A 23,906-nucleotide genomic window follows, 5' to 3' on the forward strand; every position below is an offset into this window, starting at 1 on the left:
TTTCAGGTCTCCTTTTTGGTCAAGGCAATTGCTTTAATGGGTCTAAAGAAGGGTTTCCGCCCGAAACGTCGCCTATTTCCTTCGCTCCATAGATGCTGCTGCACCCGCTGAGTTTCTCCAGCATTTTTGTGTACCTTCGATCTTCCAGCATCTGCAGTTCCTTCTTGAATGCTTTAATTATAAGCCTGGTACTTCTATTCTGCTCCTTCCTTTAATAGAAACAAAGAAAATAGGTGCAGGAGTAGGCCATTCAGCCCTTCGAGCCTGCACCGCCATTCAATATGATCATGGCTGATCATCCAACTCGGTATCCTGTACCTGCCTTCTCTCCATACCCCCTGATCCCTTTAGCCACAAGGGTCACATCTAACCCCCTCTTAAATATAGCCAATGAACTGGCCTCAACTACCTTCTGTGGCAGAGAATTCCACAGATTCACCAATCTCTGTGTGAAAAATGTTTTTCCTCATCTCGGTCCTAAAAGATTTCCCCCTTATACTTAAACTGTGACCCCTTGTTCTGGACTTCCCCAACATCGAGAACAATCTACCTGCATCTAGCCTGTCCAACAACCCCTTAAGAATTTTGTAAGTTTCTATAAGATCCCCCCTCAATCTTCTAAATTCTAGCGATATTCGATGTTAACCTAAAATACATTAACCAAAATTGTAATTTACTTTTTCTTTACATTACATTATATGGGTGTTTCTCAAAGCTCAAATGACTGGAATTATTAACAAACAACATATTGTTAAATCTAAACTTAGGACAATGCTGATGAATGAGTTACCAATGTCAAATAGAGATTTAACATATTTTAGAAGTTGCAGCATGTGATAGGTTTTTGAATATGCACAGAATAAAATTACACATTTCAACCTTTCAAGAAACCACTCTGATCACACTGCAAGCCTTGACCCGTGGATTTCACACTGTCCTCAGACTCACACGATTGAAGGGTCTTTCTCTGTAGAAACATCGAAACATAGAAACATAGAAAATAGGTGCAGGAGTAGGCCATTCGGCCCTTCGAGCCTGCACCGCCATTCAATGTGATCACGGCTGATCATCCAACTCGGTATCCTGTACCTACCTTCTCTCCATACCCCCTGATCCTTTTAGCCACAAGGGCCACATCTAACTCCCTCTTAAATATAGCCAATGAACTGGCCTCAGCTACATTCTGTGGCAGAGAATTCCAGAGATTCACCACTCTCTGTGTGAAATATTTATCTGTGTGTACATTTAATATAGAATATAGAACAATCCAGCACAGGAACAGGCCTTTCAACCCACACTGTCTGTGTTGGCTATTATACCAATTTAACCTCACATTGGATGTTTGGGTCAATTATCTATACTAGTGCTTTGGTGCTTTATCGAGGGAAGTTCCCCATTGTTGAAAATGCTTTCTGTAACATTTGCACTATTAATTGGCGCCATTTCAAGAATTGCAGCGGATGACCATGTGACTGATAGTTGTAGTAGTGTAAAACCTGCGGGATGGTCCATTTAATTGACTTTCGAAAAGACTACTTTGCTAGAGTTAAGATCATTAAGATACAGCCAGTAAAACTAATAAAATATAATTGTTAGTTTTACTGGCTGTATCTTAATGAGTGAAGATATAGATATAGATATGCCATTTATTGTCACTATACATGTACAATGAGATTAAAAGCTGCTCGTACTCAGTGCATACATATAATTTAGTACAAAAAACAAGAAACAGAAAACAAAAGGGGGAGTGGGGGGGGATAGGTGCACAATTCTGCGGCGCTATATACATATCTAGAAAGGCAAAATGGTGAAGGATGAATAGGTAGTATTCTTAGGCAGATGTTTAAATATTATATTAAATATTTAAAAAAATAATAAAAAATATAAAAAATTACAGTTACAATACACATTACAGTTCCAAATTTCAGTACGTGGATAGAATAGATGGAAGTCCAGGTGTTGGGCTGTGGGAAGTCAGTGCATGTGTGAATTAAGAGTAGTTATCAGAGTCAGAGTCAATTTAATTGTCATTTGGACCCCTGGAGGTCCAAACGAAATGCCGTTTCTGCAGCCATACATTACATACAAATAGACCCCAGACACAACAATAATTACATTTAACATAAACAAGTTATGACTTTCGGAAAACAATTATTCCTGAGTCTATTTGTCCTGGATTTGATGCACCTATAGCGCCTTCCAGAAGGCAGCAGGTCGAACAGTCCAAACGCAGGATGGGAGCTGTCTTTGATGATATTCTTTGCCCTGCTAAGGCAGCGGGAGGTGTAAATATCCATCAGGGAGGGGAGAGGGCAACCAATGATCTTCTGTGCTATCCTAGTTACCCTCTGAAGCCTCTCCCTGTCTGCCATGGTGCAGCTGCCGTACCATGCTGTAATGCAGTATGTCAGCAGGCTCTCGATGGACGAGCGGTAGAAGGTCAGCAGCAGGTTAGAGTCCAGGTTGTGCTTCCTGAGGACCCTCAGGAAGTGCAGCCGCTGCTGAGCCTTCTTGATGACCGCTGTCGTGTTGTCTGTCCAGGAGATGTCAGCAGCGATATGGACACCGAGAAACCGGAAGGTGTTGACCCTCTCCACACACTCGCCGTTGATGTGTAGGGGGGCTAAGTCGGTGCTGTGCCTCCTGAAGTCGACAATGAGCTCTTTTGTTTTCCTGGTGTTCAGAGCCAGATTGTTTTCTGAGCACCAGGTTGTCAACTTCAGGACTTCCTCTCTGTAGGCTGCCTCGTCTCCCTTTGAAATAAGTCCGACTACAGTAGTGTCGTCAGCAAATTTGACGATGCGGTTGTTGTTGTGGGCCGGACTACAGTCGTAGGTGTAGAGACAGTATAAGAGGGGGCTTAGCACACAGCCCTGTGGGGAGCCGGTACTCAACCTGCGAGTGGAGGAGAGGTGGGGGCCGAGTCTCACAGTCTGGGGCCGGTTGGTGAGGAAATCTTTTATCCAGGCACATGTGAGAGTGGGGAGGCCGAGAGTGACCAATTTATCAATGAGAATGTCCGGAATGATTGTGTTGAAAGCTGAGCTATAATCCACAAAGAGCATCCGGACGTAGCTCTGCCCCTGCTCCAGATGGCTCAGCACAGAGTGGAGAGCTACGGTAATGGCGTCTTCCGTGGATCTATTTTGGCGATAAGCGAATTGGTGGGGGTCGAAGTCTGGTGGTAGATAGTCCTTGATGTGCTGGAGGACCAATCTCTCGAAGCACTTCGTGATTACCGGAGTGAGGGCCACAGGACGGTAGTCATTAAGGCTGGTGATGGGAGACTTCTTCGGCACTGGGACGATTGTGGCTGATTTTAGGCAGGACGGAATAACTGCCTGGTCCAGGGAGAGGTTGAAAATTCTGGTGAAGATGACAGTGTGCTGGTGGGCACACGCTTTGAGCACCTTACCAGGTACTCCATCTGGGCCGGTAGCCTTCTTGGGGTTCACTGCCAGGAGCACCCGTCTGACATCGTGCTCCCTGACAGTGAGTGGAGTAGTACAGGAGCCAGGTGAGGGTGGGAACAGGGCTGTAGCAGGTGAGTGCTGCTGTTGTGATGTTTCAAAGCGGGAGAAGAAGTAATTTAGCTTTTCTGCCAGCGGCGCACTCAGGTCTTCTGACTTTGTGGCACAGCCTCTGTAGTTGGTAATGTCTTGTATGCCCCGCCATACCTCCCGTGTATTATTGCTGGACAAGTGGGACTCTATGCTCCTCTTATGGTCCGCCTTGGCTTTTTTAATACCACTTTTCAGATCGGCTCAGAAGGAGAGAAGATCCAATCTTTTGGATGAGATATTAAACCTAGGTCTTGCCTGTTTAGTTTACCGAAACTGAAATTCTGACACAGAACAGGTATACTGAGTGTTAGGCACGATCCCTAACGTTTGCGATAAAACAAGAAGGAATACTGAGTGAGAGCTGTGATTCCACTGAAACATACACTCTGTTATTATTTGGTTATGGCAAACAGATCAGGCCACATGAAAGTAAAGATGTTATTTGGGGCAAAATTCCGATAATCTGCTATCTGACTATTCAGAAACCCGATGGCTTGGCATCTGGCTGAGCAGGTGTGGATTACAGCTGTGCCTCCTCTCCACTGGGTCCCTGGTTCCTGTGCTCATTCTAACACAGGGGCCTTGGCTTGCGCATTGCCTTTCCACAAGTTCCTCTTCCCGTGCTGCTGAGCCAAGCTAAACATGTCAGATCTCAACATTTCAAGAGAGAGTTAGATTTAGCTCTTTGGGCTAACGGAATCAAGGAGCATGGGGGGGAAAGCAGGAACGGGGTACTGATTTTGGATGATCAGCCATGATCACATTGAATGGTGATGCTGGCTCGAAGGGCCGAATGGCCTACTCCTGCACCTATTTTCTATGTCTATGTTTACTATGTTTTCTGTGGATGCGCACCAGAAGATACAACGTGTTGAAGTGTGAGAGGAAAAACAAGGGGAAGGCAGCAGATTCTGTGTTCATATTGAACACGTATCTTAGGTCAATTCAGTGAAAGGAATATTTAGTGGATGTACCTATTGCCACAATGTTGGTGCAAGTACTAACAGTATTATTTCAATTTGACCTGGAAGCAACCGTCAATTCTGAGGTAGTGTGATTTAAAACCAATGAACCACATACAGTTAATACGCAAGAAGACCTCACTGAAAACAGCTGAGAGATCATCTGCTAAGATGATGAACATAAAGAGTCAAAACAGCTACGATGTGGCTTTCAATGTAATGACTAGAAAAATAATGTACCTGAACTTTGAATAAATGCAGTCCAATAAATAGGTCAAAGTACTCAGGCAGAATCATGCATGATCCCGCCTCACTGCGAGCAATCACAGATCCGATGTCGGGGAACAGGAAAATCAGAATTGCAAAGCAGTGCTCTGAGAGCTGGCTGAATAAAGACTAGACAGCATCTACAGCAACACAAGCAACTTGTTCAAAGAAAGAAAGCAATGTTTACCCTCCATTTTTATATACTTATGGCCTGTCACAATTAAAGACTGGAGAGATGGCAAGGCTGAAGGCCACATCCGACGTATGGCAGATGTAGTAAGAGGGACTGGTGATTTGCTCTGATCATACCAAGTCCTGAGGGGGTAGGATGTCCCAGATTGGTGAAAAAGGCACATCATATCTCAAGGGATCTCAACTTGGGTATTTGGAGGATTTTGTGCTGATGTAAATCATTTCGGCAATGGACAGCTATTCTGCATTCGTTGGCACATTTCAAGAACTGTAGCATAGGGTGCAGAACTGCTGTGTGTGTTATTAATACATTCTATTGATTTTTTTATTTTCCTTGCTGCTCTCTACATGATAAATTCTCTACTAATCAAATAATTCACCTTCCATGCAGTTGGTATAAATGGCTGCGTGTTCAAGTGTATATTACGGATCTTATAAAGAACGTTTATAAAGTAAGCAATTTAGTTCAGGTATTTTTGATATTATTTTGAAGAGCATTGGAGTATTCCCACTATCCCAAAAATCATGCTGTCCTAAACTAATTTAAGTAAAAATGGATTTTCTGGTTACAAGTCATTTGCTGCTTGTGAGAACTTTTGGATACAAACTGCAGCTTTATTTAGGTTTTAAAAAAAGATACAGAGTGCTGAAATAACTCAAAAGGGTCAGGCAGCATCTCTGGTGAACATGGATAGATGACGTTTCTGGGTTGCGACCCTTCTTACCTTGATTAAGAAATAACTAATTACTCATGTCCTTCATGTCAGCTAGGTATAATATACTTCCAAATTCTTCATAAAACAAGGAAGTTAACTGATTCCTGGGATGTCAGGACTTTCATCAGACTGATTCCTGGGATGTCAGGACTTTCATATGAAGAAAGACTGGATAGACTCGGCTTGTACTCGCTGGAATTTAGAAGATTGAGGGGGATCTTATAGAAACTTACAAAATTCATAAGGGGTTGGACAGGCTAGATACAGGAAGATTGTTCCCTATGTTGGGGAAGTCCAGAACAAGGGGTCACAGTTTAAGGATAAGGGGGAAATCTTAGGATAGATGAGGAAAACATTTTTCACACTGAGAGTGGTGAATCTCTGGAATTCTCTGCCACAGAAGGTAGTTGAGGCCAGTTCATTGGCTATATTTAAGAGGGAGTTAAAGTGGCCCCTGTGGCTAAAGGGATCAGGGTATGGAGAGAAGGCAGGTACAGGATACTGAGTTGGATGATCAGCCATGACCATATTGAATGGCGGTGCAGGCTCGAAGGGCCGAATGGCCTACTCCTGCACATATTTTCTATGTTTCTATGACTAAAGTAAGTCTGAGTATTAGTTCACTTTGCTCTGATTTGATTCTAGGTACTGTATAAGCAGACATCGGATTTGGGACAAAATAAGTATGGAACTGTAACTGACACACCAGAGTTGATACATGCTGCACATGTAAAAGACATTTACAGTCAGGTTGGTAATAATTTATATGAATTTTGTTTGAGAAATAAATTAGGAACCTGTAACAGGCTGTTTTACAAAACTATAACACAATAATAGCAATTGGGGGGGAACTGAATTTAAAGCAGAAGAATGTGAGTAATATACAATGTTGAAGTCAAACGCTGTAAAGTTATCATGAATCAGATGCACAGCTTTCATCGTACTGAAACGGAAAAGATAATCTTTGATTATCACTCGATTATTCCACAGAAAAAATATAAAAGTGAAGCAGAAAAGATGCTAAGTACGTGCACTATAACATCAGATTCTCCAGAAATGGAAAGAGTTAAGAAAAACCAAATAAATCTTAGCCCAGTAAGTATTTATTAGTTTTGGTTTCATTTATGTTTTATTAATATTTTGACTGCTATGGGTTTATGTGATGTACTGTTACAGTGCAAAGACCTTGCATCGTATTCCATCAAGGCAGCTTTAGCATTTAATTAATTTTAATGTCAAAAAATTAAATCACTAATCAGAAGCAAGTATCAGAAAAAATAACAATGAAACTACCATATCGTCATCAAAAGAAGGAAGTTTGGCCTGCTCTCCCAATTCATGCCACATCCGACATCAGATTGCCGTGAATCTTTCTGTGCAATCGCAGAAATTGACACCAGGTAATATCCACGTGTTACCAGGGAAATCCTGGCTTTCAATGGGAGACACGGTCCTGCAGAAAGTTTCACAAAGTAAGAATGTTGACACAAGGAATTGTAGATGCTGGTTCACAAAAAAAAGACACAAAGTGCTGAAGTAATTCAGCAGCTCAGGCAGCATCCCTGGGGAACATCGATATGTGTGCTCCAGGTGCTGTCCATGTTCTCCAGGGATGCTGCCTGACACGCTGAGATACTCCAGCAATTTGTGTCTTTTTTTTAACAAAGTAGGTTAGTTTTACTCCACTGTACTTGTGCTATCCCTTTTTCACATTGCCTTCTTCGGGTGTTATCTGGGAAATGTGGCTGCCTTGGTGGTGTCCTGGCTTGGAGATTGATGCATGACTTAATAGGTGCGCTATTGGGTAATTGTGCGCTGTTCTTACAAGCATTCCAATCATGAGCCTGCCGCTGCAAACATCAATTGTACCTGATGGTCAATGCATCAGGTTCCAAAAACCGCTGTTGCACATACCTCCTCAAAGCTCTGCAGCACACAAACAAACATGTAGCGTCTAAAATTAGGGCAGGGCCTGGGGAGTTAAAGGTGAGAGTGGGTCAGCAGTTGGAGGCATAATTAGATCTCTATTAGTGCATGTGCTGTAGATGTTCTGCTCAGCTCATCAAACCATCAATGTACATGCTGCCGTTTTGTGCTCATTATCCTGTCTTCTAAAAATAATACCTAATTATTAAAGGTGCTTTATAAAGGAGTGATCGGTGCAGGTACAGCAGTAAAAGAAACTCCAGAAATCAAACGTGTTAAAGAAAATCAGCAAAATATTAGTATGGTGAGTTGCCTTTCCCCTTTCACTTTTGCCCATGATCCATCTCATGTTACATCCTTAATTTAACTAAACCATCTAGCTGCATGTGGGACCAACGCCATGCCAAGCTTTAGCTATAATAATATTTGTGAATGGAGGTCATCAATATTAAAAAAATAATAGGTTAAATCTTGCTGGAAAAGAAACCTGATTGAGCAAAATACACTTTTCAATTGAGTAGTCCTATCAGGGATTGAAAGATATGAGACACTGTAAATTGTGTCATTCTAAATTGTGTTGCCATCACATCACCATAACACAAACTGCATTTTGCCCCTGCCACCACATTATTTAAAAAAAATGCTGCTTGGTAAACTAAATTAGTGCTGGGACTTAACATCATGTCAGTTGTTAATGTAACTGAAATAATTTATCTGATCCAGAAAAAGAACACACTGATCACGCTTTCTCTTTCATGGAGTGATTTATCAGCAATGTTTAAAAAAAAAAAAAAAAAATGTTAATATTTTCCCTTTTTTTAAATCTTTGGTCATGCCTTTCTTTGGCTACTGTATCTGAATTAAATTATAAGTCACCCAACCCTTCTTTCCTTTCTGCCCTTTGTTTATCTTTCTTGGTCCTAAAATCTTATTGGTTGGGTACATTGGCTGAATTACTGTTGAATCTGCCAATCATTTGTATTCCAGATGCTCTATTTACTTTGGCTGCACTGTTAATTAGCTTGCACTTCCAGCAAGTTGCATCTCAAAAACATGCTGACAGGTGTAGGAGGAAATCTAACACATGTCACAAAATCTGGCCCATGATCTCATGCCTTTTGGGTATAACATCAGCAGACAACGCATGTTGTTCACAGGGAAGCCACTCTGCTCAAAATCAGTGCTATATTCATTATATATTCTACGCGGGTTGCACCAGTCTGCTCTCACCTGGTCTGAAGATTGTGACCATTTGAGACAAAGTGAACGCATTAATTCCGTCTCTGTACCACAGAAAGGTTCTTATATATTCTTGTATTCCTATCCTTTTAAACATTAAAATACTTCACAAAGATCAGTGGACCAAGTTTATATTAACAAAACATGAATTGCATAAAAATAGATGGACAAAAGAATCTAAATAGCATGTTGGATGAATAAGGCATTTTAAGCAGGCATGGCAAATTATTTGTCAGGGAATCTTCATTCATTGAAGCTCTGTGTTTTCTTGTTAGTGTATCATCAGGCTGCCACTCAGTAAGCGCTTTGTTATAAGCCTGTCAAAATATTCTGTCATCCACAGCTGGATTCCTGTCTGAACACCAGACCGTAACCATGCATGTAAATGCCCAGGGAACTGCTGTTATCTGCCATGACAAGACCAGCCGCCATTGCTGGGAGCAGAGTGAGGGGAAAAGAAGGCAAATTGGGAATAGGCTGTCAGATTGATATAATTGTCGCCCAATCATTCCACCAACACTTCAGACTTTTGGAAATTGAATACTTTGGGGCATCTTGGACAGGGACATGGATAGAAAAGATTTAGAGGGATATAGGCCAAATGGGGGGGGGGGGGGGGGGGGGGGGGGGGGGGGGGGGGGGGGGGGGCAAATGGGACAAGCTTTGATGGGGCATCTGGTCGGCATGGACAAATTCAGACGAAGGACCCGTTTCCCTGCTGTATGACTCTATCTGATATTTTGCTGCTAGTACATCAAATTTGGGTAGTACTGCAGGTATTATCATACACATTGGTTTTTCTTCAGATTGCGGTACTGTTAGCTTTGCAGGGAGGACTAGTCCATTGTGAGAGGAGAATATCATTTACATTGTGTTATCTGACTGAGGATTGTGAGATTGAGGAGTAGGATCTGGTCCATAGTAGGGTTGAGGAGCGGTAATGCCAATGGGCCTGCATGGGTTAATTCACCTGGGAAGGACAATCTGCATCTTCTGGGTTTGCAAAACAAAGATATGACACCAAATGCTAGGATTGAATGCATCATGCACAGTTAATCATAGTGACTTCAATGCCATAGTTGGGATCATGGATTAGTGTTTTAAGTGATCCTGCTGCTGGTTAGCTGACTGGCTGGTTGGAAGTAGTCCTGAAGAAATGTTGTCGCCAAGCTTTGTTCATCATTTTAGGTTCACTGCTCAAAAACTCAAATTCAACTCCTCTTTATAAATATGTGTAGTTTTATTGAGTATTGATCTACACTATTTGAATGTTTATTTAAATTTACCACGGTGGGAAAATACATGCAGTACATTTTGAATTTGCTTCTCCTTATTTCTTAGTCTAATTTCTGATATGTTTATTCAGCACATTTTTTTTGGCTTACTGCTTCAAAGATGGATTCTCTTTGCCAAAGAAGTCGTGAGTTCACAGTATAGAAATATGCCCTTCGGTCCACATTGTACATGTTGGCTGACTTGCCTCTAGGCCTTCTGTGTCATGGTGGTTCAACTGCTCATCTCAATGCTCAGTCCAAGTACCTGCTTCCACCATTCCCCTTGCCAATCTGTTACAGATTTCAACTATCTGGGTGAAACATTTCTTCCTGAAATCTCCTTTGAACCTATGGCCTCGGGTAATAGTCGACCCTGTTACTGGAAGAGTTTCTAATTAGCTACCCTTTCTATGCCCCTTGTAATTTGTATACCTTGCCCTTCTCTCCGGCCCTGGCAACATCCTGATGAATCACCTCTGAACCCTCTGTAGTACTATTATCATTGGATATATTTGTCACAGCGACATTCACTGCCAGGTGACGCCAGGTGACACCAGGTAATTGCATGGAGAGGCACACAGCTATTTTAAGATAACTAATGTTCTTATTTCTGAGTAGACCTCACTTTCCTGTATCAAGATATTTGCGTTTCAATTTAATCCCTCCATTACATTTTTGGGCCTATTTAAAAAAAACCCTGAAAATCCTTTTGTAGCAAAAAAGACAATGCAGAACCAGGGAATCATATTTAGCAAAAGAAATGATCTGAGCCATTGGCCCAGATTTTGATGTGGCACCTAACTGCACACTGTCTACACATCACACAGCCATCCCGGTCGTTCTCTCCTCTCCCTGTTTTGTCAGGTAAAAGATACAGATACAGGAACAGCATCTTCCCCTCCATTACCAGGCTTCTGCAGTCCTTCCATAAGGTAGTGTACTGTCTGATTTACCTCAACCCCATTGTGGACATTGGACTTTGTCCATGGAACCTTTGCTATAATGCTGAGAACTATATTCTATACTCTGTATATTTTCCATTGCTCGACCTCTGTACTTGAGCTTGTTTTAATTGTATAATATCTGATTTGATTTGATAGCATGCAAAACATTGCATGCTTTTCACTGCACCACTGTATCTGTGATAATAATAAACCTATTTGATTCTCCTTTTTAAATAATTATGTAATACAGATCTGCAAGATTGGAGCACAATATACCTGGCCCATAATATTCCAGACTCGATTGCAAGGTCCTGAAAGATGACAGCCCTGATTTATATTATTAGGTCATATGGGTAGGCCAGAACAAATCCAGTGCATGATACAGCCCTTTTGAACGGAATAGACAAATACTTTTAAGAACCATCTTTAAACACCTGTAAATAGACACAGATTACCGCAAACCGAAATAATGAAATCATTAATCCCTAAACGTCCCCTATTCATGTCCTCCAGAGATCCTGCTGACTCACTGTGTTATTCCAGCACTTTGTGTCCTTACTAATCGCTATCTTCTCCTAGCTGTAAAACTGGGATAGTGGATCCTGTGCCAAGATCCATGTGATATCCAGCAGCAGAGTGTACTGGCAGATTTCTGTTGTCACATCTAACAACAAGTTCAGAACTGTCACACATTCATGAGCATGCACCAAATTTCTGAACTTGCCAGCATCTGCAATGTGCAATTCTGGCAATTCCACAAGGAAATGGTGTAATTTAAAGCAATGCCTCTCTCCTCAGTAGCTCTCTGTAATTTTGCTTTCTAATGCAGAATATTTTAGGGATTTGTTAACATCGCACGTTTTTTAAATTCTTACATGCTTCAAAAAAGGAGCTAACTGATCAAATTTGTTTCTGAACATTAATATTGCTAAGTAGAGTCAAATAGATGTGACTTTTTCTTAAATACAATGAAAAATAACTTGCATCATGTTTATTGTGTCTAGGTGAATTACAAAGATGAAATTGGTCAAGGAACAGCAGTTCCAGATCTTTATGATTTAGAACGTGTGAAAGGGAATCAGAAGAACATCAGCTTGGTTTGTTTATATAAGAGTTCATTGTCATAAGGGTGCTCTTTAAAATGAACATAACCTCTAGTTAATTCCTTAACATTTTCATCATCATGTATATAATATATATTTGTATTCAAGGTCCAATATAAAGAAAGGGTTGGCACGGGGACAGCGGTCCCTGTTACTCTTGAGATGGAGCGAGCCAAGAGAAATCAGTCAAATATCAGTTCGGCAAGTCTTTGCGCCCTTTTGCATGTCAACTTCTTTCTGTGATTATACTGATCATAGATATAACAATTGTCAGCTTTTTTCAGTTCAGCAGTGTTTGATATTAAGAAATGAATTGTAAAAAATGATCAGATAGTAAAAGTATTTTATTTAACTCTTGTTACATTGATCCTGCTTTGTCTGTCCTATGACACAGTGTGGGATGTGCAACTTGTATGATCTAACGCTGTTAATTTGGTCGGTAGGTGCTGTACAGTACTGGCCTGAAGGAAATGAAAGGCAGACCGGTTCAACTTTTTGACACTCCAGAAATGAGACGTGTTCGTGAAACACAAAATAATATCTCTATGGTAGAGTTAAACAGTTTTTCCAACAGCACCATGTAGAGCAAATGGCACTTTGACTCTGTTACTAACTGTGTTTGATAATTTACAATGAACCAGTAAACTAATGTAAATCACATACTAAATTCACACTGGCAAATGAATACTCGTGGCACAAATCTGTATGTTAAATGATGGATATGTATTCAAAATAATTTGTCTCAATAAAAATATTAAATGAGAATCTACTTGCTTGTGTTTTTTCTGTGGCACATACATTGCTTGTATAACATTCACATATCTGATCCACTGCACACAGCTTGAATGTTTTTATGCCTGAAGCGATTTGATGCTAGGATGTATGGGCACGGCACTATGTATGGCTGAGTAGTGGTATGTGTGACTGCATGGATGTTTTTGAGATCGGAGAATAGAATTCAAAAATAAATGTTAAGTTTTATTACTGTAATTTTGATAAGGGATGTTAAAATGTCTTAACATTTGATAATGTTGATAATGCAAACAAAATGTGCAAATAACTATTTTCCATTAATTTTGTTGACAGATTAAATATCATGAAGACTTTGAAAAGGGAAAGGGAAAGGGTTTCACTTCTGTCTCCGATGACTTGGTAACAGAGCGAGCAAGGAAGAACACTCAGTTTATGAGTGATGCAATGTACAAAGGAGTGCAACCCCATGTGGTGGAGATGGAGAAAAACAGATCGGGCATCATGGGAGGTATTTTTGTTTCCTTAAAACTTTGATTGATTGTCACATGTCCATGGTACAGTTAAATTCTTTGTTTTGCATTCAATACACAAGTATACAAGGAGTTGCCTCGTATTAGGCGCCAACAAAGTTACAAAAACTTACAAAATCTTCTGCCAAATTTTATTTTCATTAAAAACTCACAGATTCAATAAATAAACAAATATATTGCAATATTGCAATATACTCTTCAAAAAGAATATAAAAACATGGTATGTTATTTCAGTACAGGTCATCCCAGGGTTCCATTCATTAGAACTGTCTGTAACCTGAACAGTTTGCAGATTGGAAATGCACAGTAAATCCAGTTCTCACATAGCAAAAGATGCCTGCAGCAGTCTGCAATCCCTTCCCTACAATCTCCTAAACGCTCACTCTTTTGTACAGGCTGTGCATTAATTGGGCGTTCGTAAGCTGGGTTGGACCTGTATCTGTAAATTATGATTTATGCCATTACTTTTTTTTTTTTAACTCCATTCAGTTTTGCTCCTGTGTTTTAAATGCTCATTTTGGTTGTAAAATTAGTCATCTTGCCCCTGTTCTTTATTGCAGCTAACGTCTGAGAAACTTTATGTCTTGATTTTCTAAAATATATTATAACTTCTTCTGGTTGTTACAAATGTTTGTGAGGACTTGTTGATAACTTTGTCATTAACTGCTGCAGGTGCTGTCTGGATATGGAGCAAAAGGATGCTAAACAGTAAAACAGGCAAAAGGGTGCCCATATTAAACTGACTTTCATAAAACAATTTTTTTTGATATTCACGTCCTTTTTGCTTTGATGAAATTATTATGTTTCATTATGAATACATTTTATCATGATTTTGACAAACTAATTTGGTTGTTGATTAAAATATTACATGGCATAAGTTAGTGCATATTTGATGTCTACCTCTGAATAATCCGTTTCATCCATCTGAGTGACATTTTTATTGTTTGGACTCTGCTGACTTGTCTTGTGACAGAGTGTTTAAGAAAGAACTGCAGATGCTGGAAAAATCGAAGGTGGATAAAAATGTGTCTACCTGCCTTGTGACAGATGTGAGTTAGTAGTACTACTCGTGTGCTGTTTGATTTTCCACTTTTTGCATTGTTATCACCACCCGAGTTGGATAGAAGTTGATCTTGTCTATCACCATCCAAACTTTGCTCCTGGCGTCAATGAGATGATATAACCTCTTGTGACTGACAATGCACAGGAACGTTTTTTCAAACAATAAGAATTAATTTTTGATTATCTTTTATCACACCTTGTCCACAGTGAATTCAGTAAAATAAATATTCTTCATTGATTTGTCTCATAATTCTGTCTTGTTTTCCAAAAGCATTACCCAAAAGCAGTCTCTATTCACACGATGAAAGCAATTCTCATAGGTGTTAATTCTGTTTATAAATATTTGCAAATTGCAGCAAACTATAGGGTTAAAAAAAGGGATCTGGAAACTTCAATGTGTGTTCTTAGCGAGGAAACCGTGGGCAAATATGGCAAAGCCTCGTACCAACACAAGGGAGGACTAATAAAAATGTATCTATTTTTAATTAACTGATTTGCAGAACTGCAAATGTACAGGATTTGCAATCAATAAATACTGTTGCAAATCATAGCACAACTTCTATTTGTAGCTTTTAGAAACATCTTTATCCTATTACATTGTTTTTTGAAAAGGCAATATTCTTCTAGGTTTAAATCATATCTTTGATAAAACAAATAAAAAATAATATTTGTTCATGTTGATATAATTTATTTATTTGATGTTACTGATTTAGAAAAAAAAACATTGAATGATTTCAGATTTCAATTAAATAATAACATATAGAAACATAGAAACATAGAAATTAGGTGCAGGAGTAGGCCATTCGGCCCTTCGAGCCTGCACCGCCATTCAATATGATCATGGCTGATCATCCAACTCAGTATCCCGTACCTGCCTTCTCTCCATACCCCCTGATCCCCTTAGCCACAAGGGCCACATCTAACTCCCTCTTAAATATAGCCAATGAACTGGCCTCAACTACCCTCTGTGGCAGAGAGTTACAGAGATTCACCACTCTCTGTGTGAAAAAAGTTCTTCTCATCTCGGTTTTAAAGGATTTCCCCCTTATCCTTAAGCTGTGACCCCTTGTCCTGGACTTCCCCAACATCGGGAACAATCTTCCTGCATCTAGCCTGTCCAACCCCTTAAGAATTTTGTAAATTTCTATAAGATCCCCTCTCAATCTTCTAAATCCTAGAGAGTATAAACCAAGTCTATCCAGTCTTTCTTCATAAGACAGTCCTGACATCCCAGGAATCAGTCTGGTGAACCGTCTCTGCACTCCCTCTATGGCAATAATGTCCTTCCTCAGATTTGGAGACCAAAACTGTACGCAATACTCCAGGTGTGGTCTCACCAAGACCCTGTACAACTGCAGTAGAACCTCTCTGCTCCTATACTATAAACATACCTGGAATTAGAAGCTTGTATTTTACAAATTATCTGCTCTTGTATGGGAAAGAAAGAATAATGCTTCTATTAATAACTTAAAATAAATTATCAATAAACATACAAGAGTTAGAGCTATAGAAATGTATAGCATGGAAACAGGCCCTTCAACCCAACCTGTTTATGCCAAACATGTTGCCGTTCTGGGCATAGACACACGAGCTAGAAGGGTCTCGGATCCTTTTTTCCTGCATTCCAACCACTTCTTTGACAGAAACTAATTAGATTGACAGACATGGCTCCCTTTGAGACTGAAAAGTTCTGGAGTTTTTAAAAGCAGAACTGGGAAAGGAATTTACAGTTGCAGTGGCGGACTGGGTCTAAAAATATTGGTTGCCAGGAGACAAAGGGGGCCCACCCACAACTACAATGCTATCATTTAACAGGGGCCCACTTGCCATCACTTCATCAGGGGCCCACTTGCCATCGGGCAAGCTGACACCCTGGCCAGTCCGCCACTGTACAGTTGCATAACCCGGAGTTAGGGTCTGATTCCTGATCTTTCTGATGAAGTGGAGAAAGAGTTGGGGGATAGGGCCAGTGTACCTTTGGAACAAGGACTGTTTGATGTAACCAACAAAAAGGCAGGCATAGTTGGGGTCTGTGTGAGTGCCCACAGCTACACCTATAACTTGAAGAAATTGAGAGGAGTCAAAAGAGAAGTTGTAGAGGGTAAGGCCAGGTTCTACCAGATGTAGGTGAGTGTTATTAGAGGAAAACTGATTGGGTCTCTGTTCAAGAAGAACTGAAGGGCCTTGAGACCTTACTGATGGGGGAATTTGCATCCAAAACATAATTCTCGATATTTCCGCCACCTTCAACTTGATCCCACCACCAGTCACATCTTCCCATTCCTACCCCTTTCCACCTTCTACAGAGACCACTCCCTCCACAATTAATTTGTTCCCTCATCTCTTCCCACCCATTCCACCCCCTCCCCATATAACTCTTCATTCACGCAAACACATATAACTCCTCCTTCACATCCATCAGCCCTTTCTTCAGCCTTGACCCGAAACGTCCCCCATTCCTTCTCTCCAGAGATGCTGCCTGTCCTGCTGAGTTACTCCAGCAGTTTGTGTCTATCTTTGGTTTAAATCAGCATCTGCACTTCCTAAACGAAAGGAAGTTACCGGATAAGAGGACAACATTTTGGCAGATGGTGTCTAACGTACAGATATATAAGTTATCTACTTTGGCAGAAAGGCTAGAGAAGAAGAATATTACGTGATGGCACAGCTTGTGGAGTTGTTGCCACAGCAGTAGAAACCAAGGTTTGATGCTGACTACAGAGTTGACACATTCTCCCTGTGAATGTGTGGGTTTCCTCCTCGTGCTCCGGTTTCCTCCCACATCCCAAAGATGTGTGGATTTGTGTTAATTGGTCTCTAAATTGCCTCTAGTGTGCAGGGAGTGGTTGCAAGAGTGGGATAATATTGAAATAGTGTGAACGGGTGATCGATGGCCGGCATTGACTCGGTGGGCCGAAGGGCCTGTTTACGTGCTTTCAATCAATTAAATCAATCAATACGACATTCCTAAAGTCAGAAAGGTATAACCATATAACAATTACAGCACGGAAACAGGCCATCTCGGCCCTACAAGTCCGTGCCGGTATGCAAGGTATGCAGCATGGAAGTTGGCCTTTTAGCTCTACAAGTAAATACCGACCAAGGAAACCAAAGATCTCGGAGAAAACCCACGTGGTCACGGGGAGAATGTACAACTCCATAAAGACAGCACCCATAGTCAGGATTGATCCCAGGTGGAGGATAAATGAGTGGATGAGGGACTGGTGCAGTTGGTATGGATTCAAGTTTCTGGATCATTGGGACCTCTTTTGGGGAAGGTGCGACCTGTACAGAAAGGACGGGTTGCACTTGAACTCGAGGGGGACCAATATCCTGGCGGGGAGATTTGCAAAGGCTACTGGGGAAACTTTAAACTAGTATGGTTGGGGGGAGGAACTCAAATTGGGAAAGCTAGCAGTCAGTGTGTGACCCAAAATGTAGGGGAGAGAGAAGAAAAAGACAATAGAGAATAAGAGAGGGTGGGTTTCTTAAATGTGTATATTTTAATGCTAGGAGCATTGTAAGAAATGTGGATGAACTTAGAGCCTGGATAGACACCTGGAAGTATGATTTTGTGGCGATCAGTGAAACATGGTTGCAGGAGGGCTGTGATTGGAAACTAAATATTCCAGGATTTTGTTGATTTAGGTGTGATAGAATTGAAGGGGCAAGAGGTGGAGGTGTTGCATTGCTTGTCAGGGAAGATATTACAGCAGTGCTTTGGCAGGATAGATTAGAGGACTCGTCTAGGGAGGCTATTTGGGTGGAACTGAGAAATGGGAAAGGGGAAGCAACACTTATAGGGGTGTATTATAGACCGCCAAATGGGGAGCGAGAATTGGAAGAGCAAATATGTAAGGAGATTGCAGATATTAGTAGTAAGCACAATGTAGTGATTGTGGAGGATTTCAATTTTCCACACATAGACTGGGAAACACATTCTGTAAATGGGCTGGATGGGTTGGAGTTTATAAAATGTGTGCAGGATAGTTTTTTGCAGCAATACATAGAAGTACCTACTAGAGAAGGGGCAGTGCTGGACCTCTTGTTAGGAAATGAGACGGGTCAGGTGGCAGAGGTATGCGTTGGGGAACAGTTCGGGACCAGTGATCGCAATACCATTAGTTTCAATATAATTATGGAGAGGGTCAGAACTGGACCTAGGGTTGAGATTTTTGATTGGAGAAAGGCTAACTTTGAGGAGATGCGAAAGGATTTAAAAGGAGTAAATTGGGACAGTTTGTTTTATGGGAAAGATGTGGAAGAGAAATGGAGGACATTTAAAGGTGAAATTTTAAGAGTACTGAATCTTTATGTCCCTGTTCGGTTGAAAGGAAATAGTAAAAATTGGAACGAGCCATGGTTTTCAAGGGAAATTGGACACTTGGTTCGGAAAAAAAGAGGGAGATCTACAATAATTATAGGCAGCATGGAATAAATGAGGTGCTTGAGTATAAAGAATGTAAAAAGAATCTTAAGATAGAAATTAGAAAAGCTTAAAGAAGATATGAGGTTGCTTTGGCAAGTAAGGTGAAAGTAAATCCAAAGGGTTTCTACAGCTATATTAATAGCAAAAGGATAACGAGGGATACAATTGGTCCATCAGAGAGTCAGAGTGGACAGCTATCTGCAGAGCCAAAAGAGATGGGGGAGATATTGAACAATTTCTTTTCTTCGGTATTCACCAAGGAGAAGGATATTGAATTATGTGAAGTAAGGGAAACAATTAGAGTAGCTATGGAAACTATGAGATTCAAAGAAGAGGAATTACTGACACTTTTGAAAAATATAAAAGTGGATAAGTCTCCAGGTCCGGACAGGATATTCCCTAGGACATTGAGGGAAGTTAGTGTAGAAATAGCAGGGGCTATGACAGAAATATTTCAAATGTCATTAGAAACGGGAATAGTGCCGGGGGATTGGCGTACTGCGCATGTTGTTCCATTGTTTAAAAAGGGGTCTAAGAGTAAACCTAGCAATTATAGACCAGTTAGTTTGACGTCAGTGGTGGGCAAATTAATGGAAAGGATACTTAGAGATAATATATATATATAAGCATCTGGATAAACAGGGTCTGATTAGGAACAGGCAACATGGATTTGTGCCTGGAAGGTCATGTTTGACTAATCTTCTTGAATGTTTTGAAGAGGTTACTCGGGAAATTGATGAGGGTAAAACAGTGGATGTTGTATATATGGACTTCAGTAAGGCCTTTGACAAGGTTCCTCACGGAAGATTGGTTAAGAAGGTTCAATTGTTGGGTATTAATGGTGGAGTAGCAAGATGGATTCAACAGTGGCTGAATGGGAGATGCCAGAGAGTAATGGTGGATGGTTGTTTGTCAGGTTGGAGGCCAGTGACTAGTGGGGTGCCACAGGGATCTGTGTTGGGTCCACTGTTGTTTGTCATGTACATCAGTGATCTGGATGATGGTGTGGTAAATTGGATTAGTAAATATGCAGATGATACTAAGATAGGTGGGGTTGTGGATAATGAAGTAGATTTTCAAAGTCTACAGAGAGATTTATGCCAGTTGGAAGAGTGGGCTGAAATATGGCAGATGGAGTTTAATGCTGATAAGTGTGAGGTGCTACATCTTGGCAGGACAAATCAAAATAGGGCGTACATGGTAAATGGTAGAGAATTGAAGAATGCAGGTGAACAGAGGGATCTGGGAATAACTGTGCACAGTTCCCTGAAAGTGGAATCTCATGTGGATAGGGTGGTAAAGAAAGCTTTTGATGTGCTGGCCTTTATAAATCAGAGCATTGAGTATAGAAGTTGGGATGTAATGTTAAAATTGTACAAGGCATTGGTGAGGCCAATTCTGGAGTATGGTGTACAATTTTGGTCACCTAATTATAGGAAGGATGTCAACAAAATAGAGAGAGTACAGAGGAGATTTACTAGAATGTTGCCTGGGTTTCAGCAACTAAGTTACAGAGAAAGATTGAACAAGTTAGGGCTTTATTCTTTGGAGGTTAAGGGGGGGGGGACTTGATAGATGTCTTTAAAATGATGAGAGGGATAGACAGAGTTGACGTGGATAAGCTTTTCCCACTGAGAGTAGGGAAGATTCAAACAAGGGGACATGACTTGAGAATTAAGGGACAGAAGTTTAGGGGTAACATGAGGGGGAACTTCTTTACTCAGAGAGTGGTGGCTGTGTGGAATGAGCTTCCAGTGAAGGTGGTGGAGGCAGGTTCGTTTTTATCATTTAAAAATAAATTGGATAGTTATATGGACGGGAAAGGAATGGAGGGTTATGGTCTGAGCGCAGGCATATGGGACTAGGGGAGAATACGTGTTCGGCACGGACTAGAAGGGTCGAGATGGCCTGTTTCCATGCTGTAATTGTTATATGATTATTATATTGTTATATGATTGATTCTTAAGCCCCTGTCCCACTTACGTGTCCTTGGCACGCTAATTACGTGACCATTCGCCCGCACAGCCATCTGTAGCGTGTGACGTCATTTGAAGGTAGACACAAAATGCTGGAGTAACTCAGCGGCACCGGCAGCATCTCTGGAGAGAAGCAATGGGTGATGTTTTGTGTTGAGACTCTTCAATCTGAACGAAGGGTCTTGACCCGAAACGTCACCCATTGCTTCTCTCCAGAGATGTTGCCTGTCCTGCTGAGTTACTCCTGCATTTTGTGTCTACAATTTTCTTGGCCCCGTTCTGGGAGTAGAAGTGGAGGCGGATCCGGACTGCAACAGCCGTGAGCCCCAGGCCGAGGCCGGCGATCATTTGCCTGCTTCAGCTGTTGTTGAAAGTGAGACGTTGCGTCGCGCCAGGGTCTTGGGCCGGTCCCACTTTGGCCGTCAATTACGCGACATGCCGTTGGCGCGCGAAGATTTTGTTCACTCCAAAAATTTCGGAGCCCCGCGCGATGTGGCTCACAACTAGTTACCCCTCCGCACTTCTCAGTGGGACTGGCCCCGCGCGGCCACACGATGCCCGTGCGCCTCAACGCGACCACGAGGTTGTGTAATTTGCGTTCCAAGGACACATAAGTGAGACAGGCCCTTTAATAGTCCTACAAAATAGCCTAATGTCACATTGACTTGTGCAATAAATGCTGCTTTCCCAAATGTGCCTGCAATCCATGAATGTTAATGAGGTTTTCCCACCTGCTTCCCAACTTCAACTGGAGATGACAATCTATGGATAATATTTTGTCATAGTAAAATAACAAAGGCATAACTCAATTGCCATATCTTGAACTTTAGGAAGACTGTTGAAAAGGTTAATTAGACAATGTTTTAGAAACCTGCTTTAAACCACTGTAGTTCAGGCTTTGCTATCGAGGCTTTTACATGTCTCCTATCCTTTCCTTTTCTGCTAAAAGAATTTAAAGTATGGCGTACTGATCCTGGTTCCATCTTTGACTTTGATCCTCTTGAAGACAACATTCAATCCAGAAGTCTACACTTGCTCTCTGGTATAAATCCTACATGCTTTTAAGTTTTATTTCCCAGTTTATTTGCTTTTATTTAATAATGCAAATTGAAGTGAATTTGTTGTTATATATTTTATTTAAATAAAATTAAATGTATTTAAATTCCATTAAATTCAGATGGTGGATCAATTATAAATTTTAGACAAAGTTAAAATTCAGTTCGGAAGCAGTTGGGCGGAACTGTGCTGATGTAGACATTGGGACCAAAACATCCCATCTCAACATAGTGCATTGACTTATAATTGTTTTTGATTTTAAGTTGAACTATAGAAAGAGGGGAAAAAAAATCTTGAACCAATCTTCGCCAGCATACTTTGTAAATTGGAGTTGGTGCCCCAGTGCCCAATCTGGGCCATATGTGGTGGGATCATTTTGCTGAATTTCCACATCAACCTCCTGGATGGTGTCTCAAGGCTCAAACAACACTGTATTAAGGCCCTGACTCTAGAACACATAAATCAACAATTAAATTAGACTAAACTAAAATTTTAAAACATCACTTTCCTCATTCTCCAGGTTGGAAATCTGATTGAAATCAGTGTAGTTTCTAATCCTCCTCTGGTTCTGTCCTGGCATTAGATCAGAGAATAAATTCAGCAGTGAATCAGCAGTGATGCTGTGTAGTGACAGATGTAGTGGCTTCTATCACTCAACCCTGCAGCCTGTTTAAGTCTGGAACATGTTTGCATCAGCAAGGAGCAAGGGTTCCCTTTGAAATCTTTAACCACACAATTTAGTGCAAAGAGTTGAGTCTCTCCAAACAAGTCAAATATCTTGTTGAACGTACTGTACATCTGAATATAGTGGAATGAAATTATTTGTGTTATTCAACTGGCTGTTATACTTTTTATATGAAAATAAAATTATGAAAGGTGAATGGTTTACAAATAAATAAAAACTAGGGCTAGCCGAAGCAGCATAACTTCAATGTGCACATTTTCTCAAATAATAAATCTGTAAGTTGCCTTTCACCATGCATTGTAGCAATGGATGATACTCCTTCCCAATACAATAATCAAACTCTAATATATGTACTTTTGATGACAGGGGTCACATGCTAAATGACAAATTAGAGGGAATGTAAATCTTCATAAATTGATGGGTTTGGGTTGAGATAAATCTTTCAAATTTGTGATCAGCCTACTTTGAACCAACTTAAGATGGGATGAGGGACAGGTGGCCAAAGCACTTCCATGGTTCAAGGTTGTTCATTCAAATGTTGTAATGAAGATTTGCTCACTCTTTTAAATGTACCCCTTTCCTGCCATCATAGGTGGATGAGTACCATGATTTAAAGTTCCATTTATTTTAATTTGCCAGGTAATGCAACTAAGCTCCTTTAATTTGCACATCCATTTCCACAAGCTGCAGATCCCTCTTTCTCCCAACTGCAATCTTCTACAACCCACCCATGCCATCCCCCATTCCTGTTGACCTGCCCAATCCCTCCCATCTTTAGCTTTCCTACTTCAGACTTACAGACATAGGGGCATGCAACGCAGATACAGGCTCTTCAGTCCAACTTGTCCATGCTGACCAAGATGCCCCATCTACACTAGTCTCACCTGCCTGTGTTTGGTCCAGGCAACTGGGACCCATGTAGATCATTGGCCCCAACCAAACTATTATTATGGTTTTCTCAAATGCTAGGACAACATTACCACCATCCCTCTGCTTCAAAGTAAGTACTGAAACTGGTATCTCCATTCCAAAAAGGTGTATGTGCTTACATCAATAATAGGTAGTTCCACTTTACATTTTTGAAACAAGGAATTCATAAGATGTGTTGTATACACTCTACTGCCCAGAAAAAAATGTCTGTTTGTTTTTGTGTTAGCTGTTAGCTGTGAGGAGGATGCTAGGAGGCTGCAAGGTGATTGGATAGGCTGGGTGAGTGGGCAAATGCATGG

At 40.9% G+C, this 23,906-nt stretch overlaps 2 protein-coding genes across 3 annotated transcripts in view; both read left to right on the plus strand.

Moving 5' to 3' along the window:
* Positions 1 to 12,654, plus strand: part of LOC129707559 (nebulette-like) — an 87,091-nt gene extending 74,437 nt beyond the window's left edge. The window contains exons 16-20 of one of the 2 annotated variants that reach the window (XM_055652708.1): positions 6,346 to 6,450; positions 6,691 to 6,795; positions 7,838 to 7,930; positions 12,088 to 12,180; positions 12,295 to 12,654. In XM_055652708.1, coding sequence (XP_055508683.1) covers positions 6,346 to 6,450; positions 6,691 to 6,795; positions 7,838 to 7,930; positions 12,088 to 12,180; positions 12,295 to 12,429 — 531 coding nt within the window. In that variant the 3' untranslated portion in view covers positions 12,430 to 12,654. Of the gene's footprint in view, positions 1 to 6,345; positions 6,451 to 6,690; positions 6,796 to 7,837; positions 7,931 to 12,087 lie in introns of both variants that reach the window. The other variant, XM_055652716.1, reaches the window with a different exon arrangement.
* The window catches only part of LOC129707575 (nebulette-like), a 302,307-nt gene that overhangs the window by 255,078 nt on the left and 23,323 nt on the right, over positions 1 to 23,906 (plus strand). Inside the window, 2 exon segments of the mRNA XM_055652726.1 lie at positions 13,273 to 13,447; positions 21,886 to 21,978. Of these exon segments, the coding sequence (XP_055508701.1) occupies positions 13,273 to 13,447; positions 21,886 to 21,978 (268 nt within the window).

The sequence above is a fragment of the Leucoraja erinacea genome, chromosome 2 (assembly GCF_028641065.1).
Source record: "Leucoraja erinacea ecotype New England chromosome 2, Leri_hhj_1, whole genome shotgun sequence".
Taxonomy (NCBI): Eukaryota; Metazoa; Chordata; class Chondrichthyes; order Rajiformes; family Rajidae; genus Leucoraja; species Leucoraja erinaceus.